The 26,155-nt window shown below is 37.7% G+C and overlaps 2 protein-coding genes across 2 annotated transcripts in view; both read left to right on the top strand.

The window, feature by feature from the left end:
* Nucleotides 1–26,155, top strand: part of ANXA1 (annexin A1) — an 897,109-nt gene that overhangs the window by 527,493 nt on the left and 343,461 nt on the right. The window lies entirely within an intron of this gene.
* Nucleotides 1–26,155, top strand: part of TMC1 (transmembrane channel like 1) — a 178,196-nt gene that overhangs the window by 149,534 nt on the left and 2,507 nt on the right. The window contains exons 16-20 of the mRNA XM_050760710.1: nucleotides 7,145–7,212; nucleotides 11,837–12,076; nucleotides 17,603–17,728; nucleotides 21,214–21,292; nucleotides 21,394–21,445. Of these exons, the coding sequence (XP_050616667.1) occupies nucleotides 7,145–7,212; nucleotides 11,837–12,076; nucleotides 17,603–17,728; nucleotides 21,214–21,292; nucleotides 21,394–21,445 (565 nt within the window). The remainder of the gene's footprint in view (nucleotides 1–7,144; nucleotides 7,213–11,836; nucleotides 12,077–17,602; nucleotides 17,729–21,213; nucleotides 21,293–21,393; nucleotides 21,446–26,155) is intronic.

The following is a 26,155-nucleotide window of genomic DNA, read 5'->3' on the forward strand; positions in this document are numbered from 1 at the left end:
TTGCTTTCCCATTCTTTGCTATGAGATATTCAGCTGGCTTGGTTTCATTTCTATTTTCCTTGCCTGATTCAGCTCCTCTGAGGCAGACATAAAAATTGCCATTTCTTCCTTAGACTATTGCTTGGCTTGTGCTTACCTTTTATCCCTTGGCTGCTTTCTTCTTAAGTGGCAGAAAACCTGACTGCAAATAGGAAGTCAATATTACATGACCTGGATGCATAAAAGCTGTAATTAAATGACTGTAATTTATTATTTATTGACTGCTGACAGTGTTCCTGGGTTAGTACAAAGTACAGGAAAAAAGACAAGTTCCCGTTTTAGGTCACAGAGAAGGAATTTTCTCCCACGTTACCTTTGGAAGGCTCAAAAAAGCTCTGTCAGAATCAAAACAAGTGTTAAAACATTAATGATGGATGATGAATCTTTGATGTAGATCCCATTGTCATTGACTTACCAAATGGATAGCTTACATGGGTGAGGGCCTACTAGGTGCAAGCCATTATGAACAAACTCTGTGCTAGGTGGTAAAGGAATACAGAGATGTAGAAGATGTAGACTTACGTAGAGGTTGCAAATGTGGCCTGCAGGATGGATTCAGCTAATGGTTATTTTTGTGTGGTATGCCCAGTGGTGGTGTTTGTTTTTGTTTCATTTTTTATGAGCTAATACTTTAAAATGAGAGTTTTTACATAAAAACACATGGATTTCTTGTTTTTCTTGAAAGGCTGGCAAAATTAAGTCTGTATTCCCACTAGGGAGAAATTGGCTAGAGTTGAGAAACCACCACCATCTGCAGTTGGGATATTCATTCTCCAGTTCCTCATACTCTTCACCACTCTTTTCTCTTGCAAACTCCCAATATCAATAGAGAAATCAATTATATGGCCCTTTGGAAGAGAAAGTGTGTGTGTTTGTGTGTGTGAGAGAGAGAGACAGGTGTGCATCAGTAGAAATGCAGACACGGAGGAGGAGACATTTGAACTAAGTCTTAAAGGATGATCTGGATTTCAAGAGATGAAAGGAAGAGTTCCTGGTGGAGGGACAAGTATAAGACAGGGTCCCAGAGCTAGACAGTATGGACAATCCAGGTATAAATTTAAAAAACTAAAATGAGGCTGTTTTAGAGCAGAAAAGGCTGATAAGAATGTTTCTCTGTTATTCTCCTAGACCTGCTAATCAACAATATGGTTTCAGAAAGTACCTGTCATGAAGGGAAGGACAACCTGAGATGGGCAGAGGAGATACTTGAGAATTCTGTCAGAAATAAAATATAAAAACATGATCCTTTCTGATACACACATGCACGCACACGTACACACACACACAAAGCACATTTTTTCTTCTGAATTACAAAAATAATGCCAGTTTATTGTAGAAAATTTGGAAAATATAACGAAGCTAATATGAAAATAAAAATCATATGTAATCTCTGCCACTAATGAGATTATTTGGATTGTTGAATCAAATAGTATTAGATAACAAGCACTACATATTTATATATAGTAACATAGATTTTTATAAATATACACATATATACATTTGTATATGTATATATGTATGTGTTTAAACAGATAGATAGTAGACTGATTACCTGCTTTTATTTTTTTTACCTAACAGTGATCATTTCCCAATACTATTAACTGTTGTTTTGTCTCATACTTTTTAAATGGTTGTATAATATTCTGTATGTGGGTGTAGTGTAATTAATCTAATTAGTTTTAATTTGCTTTAAGTTGAACTGTCTAATTATTCTTATGATAATAAGTGTGATGACATTTCATTATATCTGTAAATAAGTATCTTCATAGATAAATCATAGTGGATGCATAAATTATTTTCTTATGATAAATTTCTCTGAGTTGAATTGCTCAGTCACAGAAGAGGGCTTTAAAAAAGTCTATTCATTTTTATTACAACAGCCTCTGTAGAAACTCTGCAGATTTCAGCATTAGATTCAGAGATCTATAGAATGCTAAAGTTAGGTGGATTTTGACACAAGCAATTGTAATGCTTGTATTTAACATGTGAAAAACTGCATCTGTGAATTGAAATGAGGTTCCTAAGTTTATGTAGCCAGAGGATAATAAGGACAATGAAGTACACTTCTGGACAAAAATGTTATGTTAAATGTACTGAATTATATACTGGCTCTATCTGAGTAAGTTGGGGTAAAAGGGATTGTGAATATTTTTCAAGACATAAATTTATGGTCATAGTGTTATCACAACAAACCTATGGAGAATAACTAAGGTGGGAACATTTCTGGCTTGGAGCAGATTGCTACCCCAATGTAAGTTAATGTAATGTAAGTTAATATCTCCCAAGGCTTCTCTGAGCACAGTTCTCAGTGTTTCAGAAGAGTTCATGGGGAGTAGAATAGTTTGTCCCTAGAAAGGATTTTAACTGCTCTAATTTAATACAAAGTGTGGCCTCTTGTAAACTCTGGGTTTTCTATAACAGTTCAATGCAGAATATCTTTATCTTTACTTCAGTTTTTGTTGACACCATTCTTACTATTTACCAACAAAGCAAGTAAAGAATATTCAGGAAGAAATAGAATTAGATTCAGGGCATGATGGGGTAAGGGAATGCTCAATCAACTCAGCATGGTGTTCACAGTTGCATTTTTCAGGTGATCACTGCTCACTTGTGAGAGCGGAACAGCAATGGGAGACTGCTTTAAAGTCTGATGAAGGGTGCTCAAGATTATTCATAAATAAGAGGCATATAATTGACTGACTACCTGAGTGGATTCCCAATCATATTACATTGTATTATGTTACATCTCAATGTACTGCTTATTTACTGCATGTATCAGAAACTCTACAATGTACTTTGCATATATTATTCCATGTGATTGTACATATACAATAAGCAATGTACTGCTTATTTACAGCTATGTATCAGAAACTCTACAAAATACTTCACATATATTATTCCATGTGATCACACCAGCAATGCTGTGAGGTGGTATTATTGTTCCTACTTTACAGTAAACGGAGGTTTAGAGGATGTTAAATAATTGCTCAAAGACACATTGCTGGTTAGTGGTAGAGATAGGCCTGAAATTCGAGTCTCATCTCCTTCAAACCCATCAACCAAATTTCCATCATGTTGAATGTACACTGTAATGCTTGACTCTAGAAATTTTAAAAATTCTGCCAAAACTTGAATCATTAATGCACTAAACCTATGGCTTTTAGAACTCAAAGTGTTCCTAGGCTTAGGCAGGCTACCTGTGGTAGAATGGAGTTAGGAAATGAACTGGGATACAGAATTAGAAGATCAATGGTTCTGTAGCTGGGAACGTGGAGATATTATACATCAGTTCGGGAAGGTAGCATGATAAAGAGTCAGGAAGAAATCATCAGCATCCCATAAGGGGTTGAGAACATGGGAACAGGAACAATGCAGACTGCGTTTTAAGTGTTCCTTGAATACGTGGACAGGATCTGTCTGCAGTTAACAGGCTCCTACTCTCAACTAGGGTTGAAGTACAAAGCCTCAAGTGTTCAATCATCCTAGCAGACGAGGCTAGAGTTTGTCCTAGATCAGTGCTTCTGAAATTTGAGCATACGTCAAAATCCCCTGAGGACCTGTGAAAACAGCATTTCTGATTCAGTAGATCTGGGGCAAGGCCCGAGAATGTGCTTTTCTAATAAGTTCCCAGGTAATGCTGCTGACTCTCGTCTGAGGACCACACTCAAGAGCCACTGCTCTGGAGCCACAGCCCAGACCAGCTTGCAGCTCCAAGCAGAGTGATTCCAGCTGTGAGAAATGGGATTTATGTGGAGAAGGTCAGGCAACTCATGCCAAGACAGAATTAATTCTCTGTGAGATCCTGAATTGCATTTCATGTTATCCACAGGTTGGCAATCTGCCTCAAATAATGAAACTTGCAGAGAGAGAAGGGATAGTCCCAGGCTTTTTCTTTGTCCAGTGAGCACCACATGTCTTCCCTCTAGGTGGGTGACTGACCTAGCACATCACAAGCAAAGGTCCAAAAATTAAACAACATCATTTCCAATCTGTCGACTATGATAGACTTTAGCCCAAATCCACATGGGCTTTTCTGGTGCTGGCCCCCAACAATCTTACCAGGAATGAGCAGTCATTAGTGAATTTATTACACTTATCTCATTCAAATAATTTTATGATCTCAAAGTTCAAGAGAATCTGTTTTTTTCTTTTTCCCTAACCATCTTTTACCTTTGAGTTTTTTCTATTTTAGAGACAGACAAAATATATTGCAAATTGATTTATATTTATTAAAGTATTGCTTTAAAAATTAAAAATGTAATATAACCTAATGTTTAAAAAAGCCTGCCTCTAAAACAATGGGCACTGACTTTTATACTACATATGTGTAGTTTTTTGCCTTCTCATATGTTTTAGTTTTAAAATGAGAGCTTCTGTGTTTATTGCATAAGTTAAATTGCATTTCTAAGGTGTTTACAGAGAAGCAATTCTTTCACAACTGGGTCTGATTTTCAACCAGTAACATATTTTTAGACTAGAAAGGGATCTTAGAAATGAACTAGTTCAGAGGTTGGCAAACTTTCGCTGTAAAGGGTTAGATAGTAAGTATTTTAGCTTTTGCAAGCCATAGTGTCTCTATTATAATTGCTAAACTCTGTTGTTTTAGTACTAGTCATAGATAATATTTAAATGAATGAATATAGCTGTATTCCAACAAAAATTTATTTGTTAGAACAGGTGGCAGTCTAGATTTGGCACATGGGCCTTAGTATGCTGACCCTTGGTCTAGTTCATTTTTATTGATTTATGTGTCAGGAAACTAAGCCTAATGAGATAAGTGATGTGCCCAGCTCACCTAGCTAAGAAATGGTAGAGTGACGTCTAAAATTCAGGTTTGAATCCCAGTCAAATGTCTATTCTACAAATCCACTTGTTCCAGTATGGCCACCCTATGTCCTTTCTCTGCATCAGACCAATTTATAGATCAAGGAGGTTGTTCCTCCAGCTGTCTCTGCTGCAAACACGGCAGAAAGCTAGGGACCCTAGGATGTCCTTTATGCTTTTCTAGTCAACTAGTTATAAAATATTTCATCTCCAATGACCTTCTGGAGGTTTATGTGCTCGTGAGAGAGTGAAGAAAATAGACATTTAAAACATTGAGCTTTTTTCCACGTTCAGTAGTTTGGTGGGCTACCTCATGACATCATTCTAAGGAGGCAAAGGTTTAAGATTTGATTTTTAAACTGACATAGAGAAAGGCTGTTCCAAGGCCACAGGTGGGCACAGGCCACCCAAATGAGCATTTTTCAGATGTGTTCTGTGATCACACAGGGCTCCAGGGGAAAAGTACTGAAGATCATCCAGAGCAGGGCACTCCCCCAGAAGGAAAAAGACTCAGAGTTAATGTTCTCCAGATAAGAAACAATTCATTTTTCTCCACGAAGGTCACATATTTTTTTCATTGCTGATTTCAGAACAAAAATTGTCAACCAAACCTTTTTGTCTCTTGTGAACATTGCCCTTCTAGAAAATCTGCAAACTAGCAAAACACTTTGCAGCTGTCCTTCAACAGTATCTAGAATGATACTGCAGTTATCCAGGTCATCTTTGTTCTGTTTAATACACAGGACTCTTTGTTATTTCATTATGTATCATCCTATGATTTTACCTTGAGGGTTAACCATTCCTATTATGCCATACTTGCTGTTCTTTCCCTGAATCTGTTACAAGGCAGATTGTCACTATATCAGTCAAATAGGAGAGTAATACTGCCTTTTAGGAAAGTGATGAAGTTGAGGCCTGGATTCATGAGACTCTTGAGGCCAAGCATTTGAAAGTTGGGAATGGTTTTGTTGGAGTTCCAAATCAGGAACCAATTATATCTTCTTACAAATATATTTTTGAGATCTTGGGTTTGGGAGGAACAGAGGCTCATCTTTGTGTGTGTGTGTGTGTGTGTGTATGTTGTGGAGAGAGTTGTTACAGGGATATGTGTGGTCTGAAGCACACCTGGAGATAACAGAATCTGAGCAGGGCTAGGAACCTGCGAGTGTCTTGGTCTCTTTTTCATGGTCTTCTTGGCCCTCTCATTTCATATTTGCTGCTCTCTTATTCCCTTATGACCAATTGGTCAGTCTCCTCTGATTCTCTATCCCAAATTAAATAAAAGCCAGTTTTATTGCCCTTGCTAGTTAGCATTAACTCCATTGTTAGAACCTCTTGTTAGGATGCCTAATGCATCACCAGGAAACCTTTGGGTGGGCCACCCTATCACAGTTTCCCACCTCCATCCTATTGCTTTTTGTGGCTCCTCTGCACAAAAAACAGCCTAGTGTTGCTGCCCTGAGCATGAAGGTTATTATCCAAGACATGGGGACTGGACATTCAACTGAATAACTTCTTAAGCTTTTGTTATATATATTTTTTGCTATATTTATTTTATGTTACAGTTAATTCACAATTTTGTTGAAAAAAGTTTTAATATGCAAAACTTAAAAAAGAAAAGGAAAACTATAGTCCATCACCCACATATAAGGTATGATTATCTTGCTGATTCTTTTCCAGTCTTGGTGTGTCGTTTCATATAGTTGATTAATGTGTGACTTTATATTTTTTGTTTAACATTAGTGCACAGTTTTTGCTCATGTATGTAAATATTCTTTCAAAATGATTGTAATTTGTTGCAATATATCATAGTATAAATATACTGTATATACATGACTAATGTTCAACACTTACATGGTTTCATCATTGCCTGTTAAAGTTTATCATCACATCAGATAATTTTATTAAGACAGATTCTAGAAGTTTTCTTACAGAGTCAAAAATAATAAGATTTTTAAAGCTTTTAATATGCATTGTCAAATTGTTTTTCTCAAAGTTTGCTACAGTTTTTCCTTTCACCAGCAGTGTATAGGAGAGCCTGTCCTGCTACACTTTCAAAGCATTGAATGACAGCCTTTAAAAATGAGTCTCACTATGTTTAAAAAAAATAAGAAGGTGCTTTCTTTGTTTTATTTATCTCTGGTTACTTATCCTAGTGATTATTCTGCTATTGTTGCTGAAGGGAAGTAGCTGAAACCCTAGCCATGCCTACGCAGAACCACTTGCCTTTCAGTTTTGACCATGTGAGATGCTAACCCAATGAACATTGTGTCTCCTCTAGCCTTCATACACCGAATTCGACATCAGTGGCAACGTCCTCGCTCTGATCTTCAACCAAGGCATGATCTGGTAGGCCAGCTGTTGGACAGCTTATCACTTACAGAAAAGCCTCCCAGGTTATTTTGGCATAAAGCATTGAATCCTGGTGTTAGAGGAGAACACAATCGGTGTCTAACTCCATATTTACTTTCGCGAAGTGAATGCCTGTACATAGTTTCCTTTTTTTTTTTTCGTATCTTAAATGTCAGTCATCAAAGGTGTCTTTCTGTTTTGCAAGGCACTCCTTCATCAAGTAATGGGAGTCTGTGTTCTGGTTGGCAGATTTATTTGATGACTATATTTTTATATTTTGTGACACCAGGATCTAATATTAAAACATTAATAATTACATTACCACATGTTAAATACAAAATAAATTAACATAAGGCCTTTCTGAGAGACCGAGTTTATTTTTTTGTCACTACCAAATATATTTAAAATGTAACTTATAGCTACTTTTAAAAATAATACCTTATCAAATCCAATAGTTTATAGAGGTGAAACACATGTATTAGGAAAGTCAAGGTAAAATATGATCTTCGTTTTGTAACTTGTTTAATTGGGCCACTGGAACATCAGAATTACTATTTTTTTTTTTTGATGTGTGAAGGGTTGTCATATCTTTTATCAAATAAAAGCATTCTCACTATAAACTTGACAGGTTAAGATGAGTCAATACAGTAGAAATCATTTTTGAGTTTAAGAGCTGAATCACGGACCACGTGTCTTGAAAATCTGTCACTTCAGATTTCCAGCCTATAAGCAGTTACAATAAGGCTACTTTATCCTGGGTATATGTGCCTAAGACAATATTCTGCTACCAACCATACCATTGTCCTATTCACAAGTACAAGTATAGACTCAGTTTTTGAACAAGTTTCATATATTGTACAAATAGAGCTGTCCTGAATTATTAAACCTTTGGGTGCTGACAGACACTGGACCCGTCTGCAAATGCTAAAACTCTCTTGCTTCTGTCACACGAAGACCGCCCTCAAGGGCGCCATCATCTTGCCATGGGGACTGTTAAATTCCTGTGCCTGACTAGGTAAATCAATATGGAAAAGATGTTACACAAATATCGTTTCCTCCTTTGCCTGGTAGGTTTAAAAATCTAATTTTTATCCCCTTTCCAAAGTTTCCAAGTATGACTCACATGTCCAGACTCACTAAGGAAGGAAATGTATCTTTCATTTTCCAAGCAGGGAGGAAAGTTGAGGTGGCCCGAGGAATGTCTACTGACATGGAAGTAAAGGGAGCAGCTTCTGTGGGTTCTGAGTTTTCATTTCCTGGAGTTCAATTGGCTGTCATGGCAGAAAATGGCTATATGGCTATGGGAGTAAGGAGAAGCCACTGTTCTATCAGTGGCGTTTACACAAAGTGTCATAAATCCCTCAGCCTCGTGGTTACCATTCACACAGACATATGCTGCATGTCGATTGTGTTCTTTCAGAGTTAAGACAACAGATTGGCCTAGAAATTTGTTTTTATTGTCAGAAAACCTGTTATAATGGCTGTCTTGATTGGTTTCACTTGTGATTTTGCAACTATTTTTGTCCACTACTGTTCGTATTGAAATTCTTAAATATCTAACATGTTTTTCCAGTTCTCTCATGGGCAGATCCATTATCAGAATCTCTGCACTGTCATTTTCTGTCTATTAATTCTTCAGACAGTGGTCAGGCTTGCTTCTGGCTAGTTTGAAGAGAATATTAGAACGGGATTGCATTTTTTGAGTATACAGAGATATTCACACACTTTCCAAAGTTCCAGAAGCAAACTGACCATTATTCTATTATTCACCTTCACGTCAATGCTTGGCACAAATACTCTTTTCCTAACCCTAGGAAGGTGATGAGGGAGGGGGATGTCATGTAGAGGGAGGTGTGGGGCAGGTGTAATGTAAAATTAGTAGGCTTACTCTGCACAAAGGTCCTCACACACAATTGTTCCATTATTTTGTGAAGCATGAGGATATAATGCCGGAGCTTAACCATTTTCTACAGAAACAATTAAAAAGGTACAGGGATTTTGTATTCAATTCCATTGGACTGTGACTGGAGACATTGAATTACTGCTTTAGGAATTGCTGAGTAGTGGAGGTTACTTATGCAGATGTTATTAACATCAACATTTATAGATAAAATCCATTTTGCTATGATTTGGTTGAATGCTCAGTAACCTTTATTTACACACTTACTGTTTGAAATACACGTGATGGTTTCTGTGGTAATATTTTTAAATGATGAAAGCACATAATATCTTGATCATAGCAGGATATTGAGAAAAGGCACAGAACATACAGTGAGAGAGAAAATGAGTTTTGGACATTGCTCCAACACTGCTTCATTGGGTACCCTCTGGCCAGGTTTATCACCTTTTTCTTCTCACCTTCTCAGTTGATCGGATGTGAATAATTTACCTGACATGTACATGTCACTGAAGTAATAAGGAGAGTTAAATAAAAGAAGCTTTCATTTTCTTTGATCTTCCTGGAAGAAAAGCATTTTATAATGCTAAAGTATTAAATGATTTTTACTGACAGATGACGGGATCAAGCCTGGGTAAGGGACTTAGTGGGCCGAGCTGATTAGTGATTCATAAGCAAAGATAGGATGAGCATTAAGATTCAGATATTATTATGCCAGGACTTATTTTTCTAGGTTATGGCTCTTGAGTTATTTGTTCAAAATGTCTTTGTGATATTTATTTTGAAATTTTGAAATTTATTTATAGATGCATGCACAAATAATAAGCATATACCTACGAACAATGTGCGTGTATATAGGTACAAATATATGTGGTTTTAGGCAAGTCTCGATTTTGAATTATGTGCAAAATTATGTTTTAGAATTGATTAGGTTATGCAGCAATGAAACAACCTCAAAATCTTAGCAGCTCATAAAAAGAACATGTTCAATGTGGGGTGGAAGAAGAGCTTTGCTCTTCTTAACTTACCTTTGCTTTAGAGACCCGGACTGATGGAATAGGATCCATCTGAAACATTGCTATCACACTAGCAGAGAACGAAGAGAAGGAAAAACCACACAGGGCTTTTAAAGCTTCTACCCAGCAGTAAGGGCCTAATTTCTTTTCATACTTTATTGGCCAAAAGAAGTGATGTCGCCACCTGATTTTTAGAAAGACTCAAAGTGTATTACATCAACAAGTATTGGTATTGGGGGATATAATCCGGTGCTTTGCAATTCTAACCCATTAGCTGGGACTATCACTTGCTTACTTGCTCACTTTTTTGGCGTTCCTTCTCTCTTGCTGTCCTGTAACAAAAGTATACTGTATTGTTTTAAAATCTATCCTCCCATTAGAAAAAAATAGTTTAACTTCCTACAAAGTCTTTGTTCAATTCATTATGGTAAAATATCATTCAGATCTATTGCTTGAAATCTTGTCAACAAGACAGCCCAAATTGTGACAATATTCCACTTTTCAAAGAAATGAGTTAACTGGGTTGGCAAAAGTTCAATTATAGCGGAAACTAATTTCTTCATTTAAATTAAAAATGTCTCTATAATGAACCAAATTTACATTGGATTGGCTAAACAGCTATTCAGGGAGAACAAAATGCTAAACCTAGTTAGAAATGTTGCGGGCTTCATTATAGATAGAACAGTTTAAAAGACAGGGCTCCCCTTACATTTTTAAAATAAGTGCACATGTATCTTCTTCTGATTTTGAGATAACAATGCTATTTGTATTGATTTATGGTGCTAATGAATTTTCTCATCCAAGAAGAGTGAAACTTATTTTGTTGAAGTAATCAACTAAGCCATCAAGTAAAAGTGACCACACCAAAGTGGTTCCTACCTAAAAGTAGTATTTTAAAATACTTATAAAAATTCAGATGCACAAAGCAGAGAATTCCCAAGACAAGCTACAGAAAGAAAGTAAACAGATAAACTAAATTTAAATAAATGTGTGGAATTTTCATCTCAAAAACCTATAATCTAGTTATACATTTTCAATAAAACCCTATTTTAGGAGGCATAAATACATCATTGCAATTGGCTTTAAAACACCATATCACCTACAAAGAGAAAATGATCAACATCAGAAAGAGAAAATTTATTTTAATTTTTTTCTTTCATTAAGCAAAAATTTTTTTCAGTTGTAAAGTCATGGCCTACTGCAACCTTGACCTCCTGTCATTAAGCAAAAACTAATTATTCATTACAAAAGTGATTAATTCAAATGTACAGTTTATTTGAGTAGAAGAAGTGACTTTAAGGGTTAATTATTTTTAACAAGTTATATTTATAGATATATTAGTCAATGGTATAAGTGTTGGGGAAAGTTTATTTTAGAATTAGAAGAAAGAAGTAAAACAATTATAAATATTGTTTACCCTGTTGTAGTTTAAATTCACTAATGACAGTAGGTTTAGTTAATTAACAACATTCTTTCTATGAAATAATTATGATATGCAATTCCTACAATAATGGGGAAAGTGGCAAAATGTGTTTAGAAGTTGGAAATAGATAAGTGCAGTTTATTTATGAAAAGGGTTTGTGTGGTTGAAAGTAGCAGTGTATTTTCTGCCTTTGGAAAAGAAGCCTGATGTCAAATAAACAGGAGCAGTGTGACTTTGCTATGGAGTAAAGACTCAAAACTGAGCAGAGTTCTGTTTTCTTTCTAGGATGGGCTCCTTCTTTGCTCCCAGCCTCCCAGGCATCAATATCCTTCGACTCCACACATCCATGTACTTCCAGTGCTGGGCCGTTATGTGCTGCAATGTTCCTGAGGCCAGGGTCTTCAAAGCTTCCAGATCGAATAACTTCTACCTGGGCATGCTACTGCTCATCCTCTTCCTGTCCACCATGCCTGTCTTGTACATGATCGTGTCCCTCCCACCATCTTTTGATTGTGGTCCCTTCAGGTCTCTTTTTGAAATTTGACTCAGGCATGATGTTCTTTCAGGGATGGAGGTGGGAATGGCCATTCATTGTATAAGCTATTTTTTTTCCCCCAAACAATGGCATTTTTGGTTGGTGGAAATGAGATCCCGGCTGGGCGCAGTGGCTCACGCCTATAATCCCAGCACTTCGGGAGGCTGAGGCAGGTGCATCACCTGAGGTCAGGAGTTCGAGACAAGCCTGGCCAACACGGTGAAACCCCATCTCTAACAAAAATATATAAATTAGCCAGGCGAGATGGCGGGTGCCTGTAATCCCAGCTACTTGAGAGGCTGAGGCAGGAGAATCGCTTGAGCCCAGGAGGCGGAGGTTGCAGTGAGCTGAGATGGCACCACTGCACTCCAGCCTGGGGGACAAGAGCAAAATTCTGTCAAAAAAAAAAAAAAGAAAGAAAGGAAGGAAAGGAAGGAAGGAAGGAAGGAAGGAAGGAAGGAAGGAAGGAAGGAAGGAAGGAGAAAAAAAAAAAAAAAAGAAATGAGATCCTTTGGGTATTCAGGTTCAATAGGTGACGTGGAGATTCTTTGGCAAGTTCTATCTACTTCCTCATTTGGGAATCATAAAAGAGAAAATACTTTATACTTTTCCAGGCTCTGCCTGGGTAAAATATGTATGGTGAATCTGAGCTGTTTCCACCTTAGGGAATAGCTAAGAGCAAGGTCTGATGACACTGGTCTGGGTGTGAGTTTGCCTGACTCTGGGCCGTCACATCCAGACATGGTCAGCTCTCACTACTTCTCTTGTGCATCACTACCTTAGAGAGAGAGAGAGAGAGAGAGAGAGAGAGAGAGAGAATACCCCACATTTTACCTAGGAAAGAGAATTATTACTAAATACTAATGAGCATAAAGAGCGCCAATTTATTATCCAATTTGCCACATGCTAGTGAAAAAAATTAAGGCTGTTCCACATATATATTCTCTCCCAATTATCATTCAAGTCAGGAATCAAGAGTCACAACGGCTCCTTGTATATTTAGAGATATACATTTCTACAGTTCTCTATGACAGAGCTCTCTTCTCCCTATGACACATATCAGAAAACTAAGTCCCTGGCATCTGGAGGATGAGGTTTCTTTCCCTAAAGGGGCTTAGAAATGAATCTACCAGAAGTTCTCCCAAAAATCTCTGCGTGTTGAGTCACTGGCCAACATGCACTTGAACTGTTTCTCCTTTTCAGTGAAGGAAATGAGACTGTAAAAAGCCATGTGAATGATATACATGATGCTGTAATGACCACATATAATTCCCCCTTTATGTTGTCAGATCTAAGTTATTTAATTAAAGTCAAAAGGTTCATTGCCGACAGACTAAGTATATAAGAGACATTTTCACTCTAACAGTAGTCTGAGTTATTGCTTTGCTGGAAAACAAGAAAATGTTAAGCCAGCTGATTGAGTTAAACTAGCTGGAGCTCTATCTACTCATCAAACTGATGTTGAGAAGCTCTGTTAATTCCATTGTGTGTGTGGGTGGGTGTGTGTGTGTTTCCAAGTGGACTGAAATAAATAATGCAGACAGTGACATCTGGAGACTAAATATGAAATTACAGTCTTGATGGAGACATTTGTCTCAATAAATCCCTAACCAATCTCGGAGTACAAAATTCAAGAAATATGCCATTCAAAGGCTTTAGTTAATTGCAAATTATTCACACAACTGGGAAGGGGTATCTCTATGCTATTTAGATTTTTTTTTTCATGTCAGTTTCCTCACTTTGGAGCCAAAGGATGTTTACATTGTTTATTTGTCTGGACTTAAAAGTTTGAAAGGATTGTCCTGCTGTAGAAATGAGGTGAGAATGCTTGTATTAGTGGGTACCTCATAGCATGTCATCTTTATGAAACCTGAGTTTTAGGTGATTTGCTTAACCTTCCTAGCGAAGGTTGTCTGACTCTATCTGGATCTTGGGCAAACAGCAATTTAGGAAATATAAATTTGAACCAAGTTACTGGAGGTAACACAGTGATGGCTAGTTGCTTTCCAGTGTAGGGAAGTTTTCAGGTAAGATGGCTATAGTGCATTTATCCATTCAGTAAAGCAATGTGATGAGATATTCTAGTTTGTCTGGTTTTGTAAGACCTGGCTAGAGAGGGTAAATTTTCCAAGAAACTATTCCAATAGGCTAGTAAGTGGATTTGTCTTAAATAGTTGACAATTTAAAAACTATTTATTTGATGTCCAGATGAAGGCAATTCTAATTGTTCTATAGCATTTCCTGACATTTGATGTTTTCTCCCATCTATGTCAATAATTCTGAACAATTTATAGTTCTCTAGGTTTTTATACACATCCCTGCTTACATTATGACAATTTTATTTTTTCATGTATTTTCATCTTACTGCAAAGATAATATGTGTTTATGCTAGAAAACCTAAACATTGTAGAAATATTTTTACATGAAAAGAAGCGTGGTCCGTAATCTCGAAAACCTGAAATAACAATGTTTTAGCATTTTATATTCTGGTTTGCCTTTTACACATAATTTTTCATAACTGAGCTTGTACTGACACAGGATGTTTCTCAGCCCCTTCGCTGGACTCACAGAGGGCACCCTGTCTACTCGCCCTGCTGTGCTAAACCCCTTGTGGGAGGAAGCATGTGGGCAAGCGAGTGCGGGATCTGGCCAGACACACCGGGCACTGACACAGGAGCAAGCTCCATGTGGGGCCTGTGGCCAGACCAGGTGTGTCACCTTGAGGAGAATGCAACGGTGCCCAAGTGAGGGTGCCTATGACCCCGAAGTCCCAGAGGCAGTGTTACAATGCTTCCTGAGTCCCACCATCCTCAGCCTGATGGATGGCAGTGTGTTAGCAGCTCAGTTGGCTCCTTGCCTCATCACGTGGGGCAGCTGCCCTCCACCATAGAAGGCAAAGGGCCAGTGTGACAACCTTTCCTGGGTACCCACATTCAGTGGGCCCCGAGCTCTTGTCCAGCGTCCAAGAAGAATGAGGTCACATGGATTATTGAACGATGGTGAAGACGGATAATTTTATTGAGTAATGAAACTGGCTTTCAGCAGAGAGGGGAGCTGGAGAGGGGCCAGGAAGGGCAGGTCCTCTTCCCCAAAATCAGGTTGTCTCTTCCCTAAAGTCAGGCTGTCTCTACCCTCTACCAACCAACTGAGTCTGTGGTCTTTATAGGCACAAGATGGACAGTGTGTGCTGATTGGTTTGTGAGTGTGCAAAAAAGGTTAAAGTGAAGACATCACTCAAAGGTAGACATGACAGTGTAGAAAACCAATTAGGAAAGGGTAGGTATATGTAAAATAGGTGAAGGGTGGGGATGAATCAGAGGAAAGTGCACCAAACAGGAAGACAAGTTCTCAACCCGGTCTGAGGATTTAACTTGGAGTTTGGCTTTCAGGCTTTAAACTGTCTTTGGCTTGGAGGTGGCATTTCACCAGGTACCTGCCCCTATCTGTCTAGGCATTTGGCTGCCTTGTGTTGCTATCAGTATACTAGGTGCAGGTTTTTAGTATTAAAAGTTAAAATTATATTGTGACGCTGCTATTATATTGCTCATTTGCAATCATACTTTATGCATCTATTTTTCTTAGTAGTTTAGCTGACTTCTAGAGATTGGGGATAGAGCATTTCCATCTCTGTGGGTCTAGACACAGTAAAGTGCTGGTCAATAATTTGAATGAATGAATGAATAATGACTGCTTATTGTGCACTAAGCACTAGAGGAGATGCAGGGGTAAGTCCATGCACTAAGCATTGATTCTGGTCCTGTGGCACTTACCACCCAGCTGGGAAAAAAGACCTCTTCATAAGCTGTTCTAATCTAGAGTGGTGCTATGCCTACAGCAGGACTATGGATAGACAAAGACAACTGGAAAAATAATTCTGAGAATATTGTGTAATAGCACACTTTGGCTAACCTGGCAGGAGAAGACATTGCCAGGGATTTGTAGATGCTTCCATAATTTGTATGTAATTAAGATATCTGGACTCCTTTCTTTGGTAAAAAGCCTGACCTGAAAAAGGTACACAAGAATCCCCAGGGACCTAGTAACTTTGCTTTGGGTCACACTGAATGCTGAGAAGGCCTTTGTGGGTAGGGATAATTTCATAAAATTTGAATCCCCCACTCTAACCTCATTCATCAGCTATGACCTGAGATGCTGGAGAAGGGAGGATAGATGGTCTTATCTTTTTTGGTACTTTTAATTTATCTGCTTATCCTGTATTCCATCTGGCTGGGGCTGTTGAGGGGTATGAACAATTAGAATGGAATGGTGAAAAATAAAACTTTTTGGAATAGGGAGTTATAATCTTATATTGCTTGTAAGCTTCATTCCCTCTTATGTATCATAAGTGTTGAAAATTAGTGTGTAGATCTTTAATTTGTGAAGCAAACCTTGTACCTCTGTAGTGCAATGACTACTGACAAAGTACTTGGAGTCACTCTGTCTGCTGGAAGATAGTATTGGTTAGACCAGGAGAAAAAAACCATAATCTGGGACTTGTGTGTCGTTGTTATTTAGTAGTTGAAAGTGCTTAAAGATTAAAATACAAAAGCAAAACTAAACATTGTATTAAATGTTGCACCAACATTTATTCTGATGATGCGTACAATTTGGTGAAACCCAACCCAAATCTCTTTTGAAAATTACATCTTTTCATAGTAAAATCAGTATGCATATACAGAGAAAACAATGGTGTAAAGAATATCATGAATATTATGGTACAATTCTAGCTCTTCCTTAGTAAGTCAAGACATCCTGTTCTCGTTTTTCTAGTTTATAGGAGCTGATACTTGCCTTCATGGATCTGCGCAGTGGAGCTAAGCTGGTATTCATTAGGGCCTGTCCAGGAGAAGAAACTGAGAGGGAAAGAACCCACGATTCGGTGTGGTTACCTTACCTATTAACATATCTGATGAAGGAAGTCTGGTGGAAAATAAGATGGAAGCTATTGCATGGAAAGAGATATTGGATTATATGTGGATTTTATTCCACTGGGCTATTCCTTGTTCTCATTTTCAAGGCTAATTAAAAATTGAGTACACTGTTTACTTAGCTCAAAGAGAGTGTTCTCCTACAAGAGCAGCTGACTGAGAGGCAGACTTATAAGCTATTTACAAAATGTATTTCAATCAAAATCTTAGAAATACAGTTTTAAAAAAATCTTCTCCCAAAAAGATGAAATGTGGGTAGGGATAATTTCATAAAATTTGAATCCCCCACTCTAACCACATTCATCAGCTATGACCTGAGATGCTGGAGAAGGGAGGATAGATGGTCTTATCTTTTTTTTTTCCCTAACTACTTTGACTATATGTTTATATTGGGATCATATTTATCGTATCTTACCCATATATTGACTACATGAGGTCAAAGTGTCAGCAGTTGTAGCTAAACATCAGATTCCTAACCTGAAAGAGGACCTAAGCAGTAATTGAGAAAGATTTCCAGTTTTCTTGCTTTAACCATGGTTTTTCCATACCTTCTTGATAAACTTCTCACCCCCTTTTTAATTCCCCCAGTGGCAAAAATAGAATGTTTGAAGTCATTGGAGAGACGCTGGAGCATGATTTCCCAAGCTGGATGGCGAAGATCTTGAGACAGCTTTCGAACCCTGGGCTGGTCATTGCTGTCATTTTGGTGATGGTGTATGTGCTTTCCCTCCTCATAGAAAGAGCCTTTGTGATGTTCTTCCTGGCTGCTTTTACATTTCAGCTTTTTCAGCTCTTTCACTCTCCCTAAGGGTTGTGCTGTAACCTATCCAAATGCAACACTGATTACATGGTGGTGAGAGGCTAAAATTCATGAGCCATATTCTGATCCTATTGGATGTAATTCACAGCCATCTGCATCTGTCTTTGCTTCCCCAGGATTATAAGATTTGTTCCCAAGTAACCACAATAATTATCCGTAAACAGCTAAAGCAAGGAAAACATAAATGCTAAATGCTAAATCTAATCGGTACGTTGAGCTTCCCCCAACAGCCCGACCTCCACCTCTTGTTCCATAAAGCAGATGGCTGTGAATATACAGAAATAATGAGCCTCTAAGTTAATATTCCCCTTGGGGGCCCTATAAACTATATTTTAGGGTCAAGGGCTTAAAGGGTCTTAAAAATTTCCCTGTCCTTGTTGTTAGAGGGCCATCAATAACAGTATGTTCACGATAATAGAATCAGAGGACCAGAGCATCTTGGGAAGTTTCTGTAGTCTATGCCTTCAAAGTCAGAAGTGATTTCCAAAGGGGAACTTGTCAGATGACTTTTGTTTTCATATAACTTTCATTGGCTTCTGACTCTTGGCCACCACAGATAAATTTACATTCTAAGTAAAAGTATAGACTTGCTGTGGAAGAGCCAAAAGCAGCGTCCATCTCTTCCTTTCAGTCCCTGAGTGCCTCCTACATAGAATGCCTGGAGCTGCCACCACTCAGTCAGGGGGTAAATATTAAACAACCCCAGGAACACGTTAAGAACAAAGTTGATGCAAAGGATTTGGTTCATTTAAATAAAGGTAAAACGAGGAAATCTCAGGGAGAAAACTCCCAGTGGTTTGCAGTAAATGAACAGGGATTCTGACCCAGTTATTGTCATGATCACAAGCCACATAAAGTAGTGAGGGCAGGTTTATCTTCTTCAATTTTATAACCTAAGAACTTGATTTAAAGAACGAAAGCGATTTTCTCTAGGCAAGAGAGAGAGAGAGTAAAATGGTCACAGAAGGACCTAAAGCAGATCCTTTGACAGTAAATCCAGTGCTCACTTCTTTATACTAAGAGGCTTTCTGTGAGGGAGAGCTAATAACCTGCGGGGATAATTAAACAGTAAATCAGATTACCATTATATATTACATAACCTTGATAATGGAGTGCTATTAAGAATCTGATAGTAAATCTCTGGCACAGATGCATTAGAAAATGACCTACTGAATGCAGCATGTTTCACCAGATGGCCTTTGAAACGATTTTCTTTCTCTACATGTCCATGATACAGTGGCTTCTGAGAGCATGTTAATCAGTATCCTGTGGCCTTTGAGAGTCAAGGCCTTTTAGTGGTATGAGTGAGGTGTTGTTTAAAACACACACACACAGACACACACACACACAATGTAAACATCAGATTTTGTTACCATATTCTTAATTTATTAAGAGACATGTTTATTTTTAAGTGAAGGAGTGACATTGTTCAAATGCCTTAATCCAAAGATCTAGCAATCGGTCCTAAGAGTGTTTAAAAGGAATTAACACTGCCTTTGTTTCAGGTACTATTTACACACTGACTCGTTTAATTCCCATAACAGCCTTGAGAAGTTGGCTTCATTAATCATACTGTCAATAACACATTGAAGTTCTGCCCCAAGTCAAGTGACTAATAAGGGGAATTTAAACTCGTGTCTTCTCCTTCACGCTAATTTCCTACACTCACTTGCAGCACCAAACAGGGATCAGAATCAGTGGGAATTTCAGATGGGCTGAAAGCCACTTGTCTGAGATGGTATAGACCCAGGGTCATCACACTTTTCCTAATTAGAGGGCCAGAGGCAAATTAGGCCAAGAGGCAAAATTGAGGATATTAATTAAGTAATTACTCATATAACCATTAAAAAAACCAAAAAAACCATTCTTAATTCATGGGCCCTACAAAGCAGTCTGGCAGTCATCTTCAGCCTGCAGGACCTAGTTTGCTTTGATCTGGACAGCCTGGAGGAAAGCTGGCCCTATGCACGTGTCAAATAGGTATACTGAAAGGTTGATTGTGGCTCTGAGGTTCTGATTTAAAACCCAGATTTTAGCTTATTACCGATTAGATTTTTTTCAAATTCTGAGATCTCCTCTTCTACTTTATGAGGCCCATACAATTGGCTTAGCTTTTTATTACCTTTAATTAGAGAACTGTACTAGTATTTTGAATTTCCCCCAATGGATTTTATTATATCAACCTGGATGGCTTTTGGGTATCTAAGCAGAATTCAGGTTAGTTCTCTGCAGGCAGTTTCATTCCTTTGGAGACTAGAAAAAGATTTGCGAGGAATACTTATTTAATGGGCATTACAAGGCAGAAAATCATGGTGGATAAATAGAGAATTCCAGAACTTGAAAGAACTTGTGAAATCTTTGAGTTCATCCTCTGAATCCAGGAACTTTTCTGAGAAAATCCTTATAATACACCACACACACACACACACACACACACACACACACACACACTTATTGAGTACCTATTTCATGCCAGATATTGCCCTGCATGCATTTATGTACGTAATTTTAGTTAAACTCCCATCCCTCATGTAAGAGACAAACAAACTCTGCCAAACCATATCAATAATTGTGTTGCTAGCACCAGATGGCTCATAAAGGATATTGTCTTTCATTTTTGGGAGTAAAGGAAATGTGTTCAGTATCCAGTTATTTGCAGCAAAGAGTGATATAAGTTACCTTTTTTACTGCATTTTTTCTTTGTTTGTTTGTTCGTTTTGCCTTAAGTGAAGATAAGCATATTTATTTTTAACAGAATTGTCTGGCTAGAATTTGCCCTTTCTAGAATGTAAATGTCATTTAAAATCCAAGAATATTCCTTTATACAACATTTTCTTTTTGAGGGAGAAAGAAATGCAAACAATACATTCTACCGAAAAAAATTCCATGTTCATTATCTATGCCTATGAGGATTATATTCTTAGCTGCAAAGGCCAAAGGACGAAATTTAAGGCAGAAAGTCGTTTTCCTTTTTGTTCGACATATTCCCTAAGCTGCAGTAGGTTTTCCATTCTCTGGAATGTCATTGCCATCCATTTAAAATGCTACTTTCAATTACGATTTAAACTGGTGTTAATACATTTCCAGGAAAAAGCTAATATTAGGCAGTGTGAAATAGCAGACAGAGCAGGCTGTGGATCAGGAGCCGTGGGCCCCAACTTGCCAACTTCACCCCAGCTTCATCCCTGTGTCATCCTGAGAGTGTCTCTTTACCTCTCTGAACCTCAGCTTTTATCTGTAAGACAAGAGATTTAGAGTAGAAAACAGCTTAATGTTCATTCCCATGCTGATATTTCATAATTTACTTAATGTAAATTTAAGAAGTGTCTTGGGGAACTGAAATATACCCTAAATTGTATTTTTTTTCTTTTTAATTTAGTTTGACCATCTATTATCTCAATGCTACTGCCAAGGGCCAGAAGGCAGCAAATCTGGATCTAAAAAAGAAGATGAAAATGGTAAGATACAATTTATTTCATAGAAATATTACCTTTATTAATGTCAAGTAGTGGAAAACACTGAGAAATCTAATTTTTTTCCCTTATATTTTATTGTGTAGCAAGCTTTGGAGAACAAAATGCGAAACAAGAAAATGGCAGCTGCACGAGCAGGTTGGAGATATGTTTACATTTGTAATTTTTCTTTTTCTTTTTCTTTTTTTTTGGCTTTTTCTCCATTGGATGGTGAGTGGCATTATTGCCACGAGCAAGTCATTCCACAATCCTTACCTTCCACCTTTTTAGCCCTTCTCAGGCATCACATTCAGGGGATTTGGTTGCTTTCTGTTGGGAGGGAAAAAAGAGAAATGAAAATGTGGGTGTGTAAACTTGGCAGTAGTGATTTTTAAAAGTGACCTTGAAAATGCACAGAAAATGAAGAAATCCCCCGTATAGTCATATACAAACAGCACACACAAATGCAGATGCTCTCCTGCCCATGTTGACTATTTTCATACGTGGAAGGATATGGTGAGAAGATCCCAAGAGAGTCCTCTGGGCTTTCCACCACTGATTGCCAGAAGCTCTTTCTAATCCATTAAACTTTCTTTTTTGAAAAACCTCTTTAATTTTTAAAATACTAGAGTAAAGCCAACTTCTAGTTGCCAAAATTAATAATATGCTTTGAGTTCCCCATGGAAAGGTGATACCTAAGAACTTGAGTGAAAACTTTTTCCAACTTTTTCCTCAGTCCTAACTTTAAAACTCTTTATATTAGTAGGACTGTGTCCCCACTGTAAGTAATAAAACACTCAAATTGGTTTAATTAAGAAATAGCAATTTATTTGACCATAGAAATATAGGGAAATGGTATTTTTTTATTTTTATTTTTTATTTTATTTTATTTTTTTTGAGACCTGGTCTGGCTCTGTGGCCCAGGCTTGAGGGCAGTGGTATGTTCTTGGCTCACTACAGCTCCAACTTCCCAGGCTGAAGTGGTCCTTCCTCCTCAGTCTCCTGAGTAGTAGGGACTACAGGTGCACACCACCATGGCTGGCTAATGTTTCATTTTTGTGTAGAAGTGAGGTCTTGCTAAGTTACCCAGGCTGCTCTCAAACTCTTGGGCTCAAGTGATCTCTTTTTGGCCTCCCAAAGTATTAGGATTACAGGCATGAGCCACTGTGGCCAGCCTTCAGTATTGCGGGATCTGGCCAGCAGCCTGCAATGCAGCAGGGCTCTCTCTTTGTTCCCAGACAGATCGGCAGGTCAAGAAATAATAGACACACATGAGATAGTGAAAGCTGGGTCCAAGGGGGTCACCACCTTCTGGTCCCACAGTGCCAACAATGCACTGGATATACCAACATTTATTAAGTTTAGTGAGGGCGGGGGAAGGTTAGTGAGGGATTTAGGGTCATTTGATTATGAGGTGAGATGGTCACATGTGGATGAAGTAATTGTTTAACATAACATCTGTATGCAGAAGTACAGTATACAGAGGTAAGAATTTACAATATAGTGTGTGCATCAGTAATTTCTAACAGAGCCTTAAAACGGAAACACAGTCTTTCCATAACCTATGATTAGCAAGATATTAATCAGCAGTAACAGTTGCAGCAAGAGCTGGTTACAAACAATCCATAGAAACAGGATGTGAAGCTAGACAACTGGTTAGACCAGAAATTCTCAGAAGGGAGTATACCTTAACCCTAAAGAGGCCTAGAAGAGCTGTGGCAAGATGAGGGCGTTCATAGCCCTATCTTATCCATATCGACAAGCGCCCCCCTGCATGTGTCCGTTTATAGGCTCTCCACAAGGGTCGCATTCCATTCCCAGAGCTATGAACATCTGCTTTTCTGGGATAGGAATCTTGGTGATGTGAAACCTCCCTGACTGCACATCCATTCATAGGTTCTCTGCAACGGGAAAGACACCATGTGCTGTTGGCTCATACTGGCAGTCCAACCTGGCATTGTCTTCACACAATCCTGCATGCAATTTTGTATTTACAATAATCAGGAGTGTTTCATCTTTTATTCCGTAGCAATAGTTTCAAGGGGTCTCCCTACATCTCCCCCTTTTCTCTGATTTAAATGAACCATAGCAATCATAGCTTGGCACTGATTATGATTGGATTGAAGAATATTTTCCAATTGTACACATGAACAATAAACCAATGGCACAAATTATACACAGAACAAAATTAATGATAGTGGATCCTCCCAAAGATTTTACCCATTGAATGGGGTTGAGATTCGATAACCCCTTAGAGATACCGTCTAAAACTTCAGCACCGGGTAAAGCAGTTAAGTGTGCTTGAGAGGCCTCAAAAATCTGTTCTTTTAGCTTGCTTATGTCTACACTTAGATTATCTTCACTTCCTCGTAAATGGTGTTTTATTGATTCCCAATTGTGAACAGACTCATTATATTGGAACAGAATTATACAAAAATCAGAAGTATTCCAATCACATTGCATTTGTAATCTATGTTCTAAACTCATAATTCTGTCTCCCATCCATGTAGCAGTTTGTCTTAGATCATTAATTTGATTGGCCAATTTTTGATCAATACTTGACTGAGAATTCCACATCCGAGTAGAATTGTTTTTTGCCATTTATCTACAAAATGAGCAGTTTGAATAGATTGATGTAACTACATTATAGTTAATAATTTTAATAGATAATTAACTATATATTAACTACAATGTAGTTACATCAATGTAACTCCAGCAGTAGCAGCAGTCACAGTAACAGCAATCAAGCCCATTATTACTGCAATTAATGTAAAAATAAATCATTTACTCCTTTTAATAATTTTCTGTAGAATGTTACTAATAACTTGGATAGAAGGGGAAGATTCCCAAGGCCTATGTAAGGCTATGGGGAGCCAAATACCCTCTCTGGCTCTGACATAGTAATATCTACTATGATATTGATTAAAGGATGAGTCAATACAAGTATACAAGTAACAATTAACACAGGTAATTATGTTGGTTTTTGAACTAATATGCATCTTTCCTACTAATAACATATATGGTGGTTTAACACAACTTTTAAGTGGTATAGTTTTGTTGGATTCCATATAGATAGTATATATATTTTGGGATGATATTCTTTTTTGTGAATATGGGGTGGGGGGAATAGGTTGTATGAGAGGTGGTGGTGGGACATTAACAACAGGGGGGTATAAGTCCTCATAATCTTTACTATCCCATCTTTGAATTGACCTTTTGATGATTGCCATAGTGATATTTTTGGCTGTGTGGAAATAGTAGTGTAAATCAATCTGTTGTCTTAGGTTTTGAGGTGACGAGGTGGATTTACTTATAACACTTTCTCCAGCCCAAACTCTCATACCAGTCATAGCTATGGTTAACCTCCATAATTCTGAATGTTCAGGTCCTAAGTGGGGAACAATGAGGCTTGGATTTGGAGGGGCAACCCCTGCCCCTTTCCACTTAAAAAGAAAAAAGGAGTTAAATCTCCCATATAATAGGGGAGGGTTGTCACTACTTTTTTGGTAAGTAATATCATAGAGAAAATGTTGCCAATCTCTGTGACCCTGAGAGCAATCATTAGTAATATGACCTTTAGGAGCCCAGTCAACAATGGTGTAGAGAGAATTAGATAACACAGTTCCTTCTGAACTAACGCAATCCTTCCATATTAATTTGTCAGCATTTGAAGACAAGTTGAGAGGACATGTAGGTCCTAAAGGCTTATATTGGGATGTGTGAATATAATCAGTGATTCCTGTTTTGATCTGCCTTAGAGGTTTTAACGAGAGCCCTGATTCCAAGTGTCCTAAAGGAGGGACAGAGTGACCAGAGGGTAGTGTGACTACCCAAGTTTGAATATCTAATGAGAGACATCCATTAGTGGGTCCCAGGTACAAAGGTGGATACCTAAAACCTAAAGTGATATTGAAAGGGGTTCCTTCTTCTGAAGGTTGGGCAGGACAATGATCATCTACAAAACCAGGCATCCAAATACTATTTTTTTAGTTGATTTTTACATATTTATCTCCAAATTACCTGATTTTGTTGTAATTTCTTGACTTTTTAGTTTTAAGTATTATCTATTAAAATTATTAACTACAATAGATATAATAATTTTAATAGATAATACTTAAACATTTTTTTATACTCTTGCTCTATGTATTCTCTCTATGTATTCTACCTATGTAGTTATATTATTATTTTCGTTAGGCCAGTATACATGATTATGGTCACACAGTCTTCACAGCTGAGCCAAGTAGTAAACTATGGTACTTGTGCATACTTTAAAATTTTCTCAGGATTCATAAGTCATCATTTCCCTTTTTAAACATTTTCTTATTTTTTATATATTTGTCAGTGATTCATTTAATTTCCAAATCTCTGCTATTTATTGAATTATACTCTCAACATATTCAGACATATTGGGTTATCTATCCATTTCATTTCCTTAGAGAAATCTTTCCCAGAATCTTCTGAACTTCTCCAATTTCAACTGGTGAGTGTCTGGGATATAGCTATTATCCTTTCATTTTTTCTTCACTGTCATTCAGCAGGATGAATGTCACTTTATCCTGTTTTGGATATCGTGTTTTCCATTTTCTCCAACTTCCTCTCTTTTGGTTTGCTCACATTTTGCAGGTAAGAAAGGGTATGTGAGAGGCAAGTTTTCTGAGACCATGCATATCTGAAATTGCTCTTCTCTTGCTCTCCCTTTTGATTGATAGTGTTGGTGTCAAAAATACTCATCTAATTATATTAGAAATAATATCCCTTCAAAATAATATTTTTTCAGAGGTTTCCCATTGCCTTTTAGATTCCACACTTGCTCTTGAGAAGTTTAAAGTCATTGTGATTCTTAGTCTTTCTTGAACAACTTATATTTTT

The sequence above is a fragment of the Macaca thibetana genome, chromosome 15 (genome assembly GCF_024542745.1).
Source record: "Macaca thibetana thibetana isolate TM-01 chromosome 15, ASM2454274v1, whole genome shotgun sequence".
Lineage (NCBI taxonomy): Eukaryota > Metazoa > Chordata > Mammalia > Primates > Cercopithecidae > Macaca > Macaca thibetana.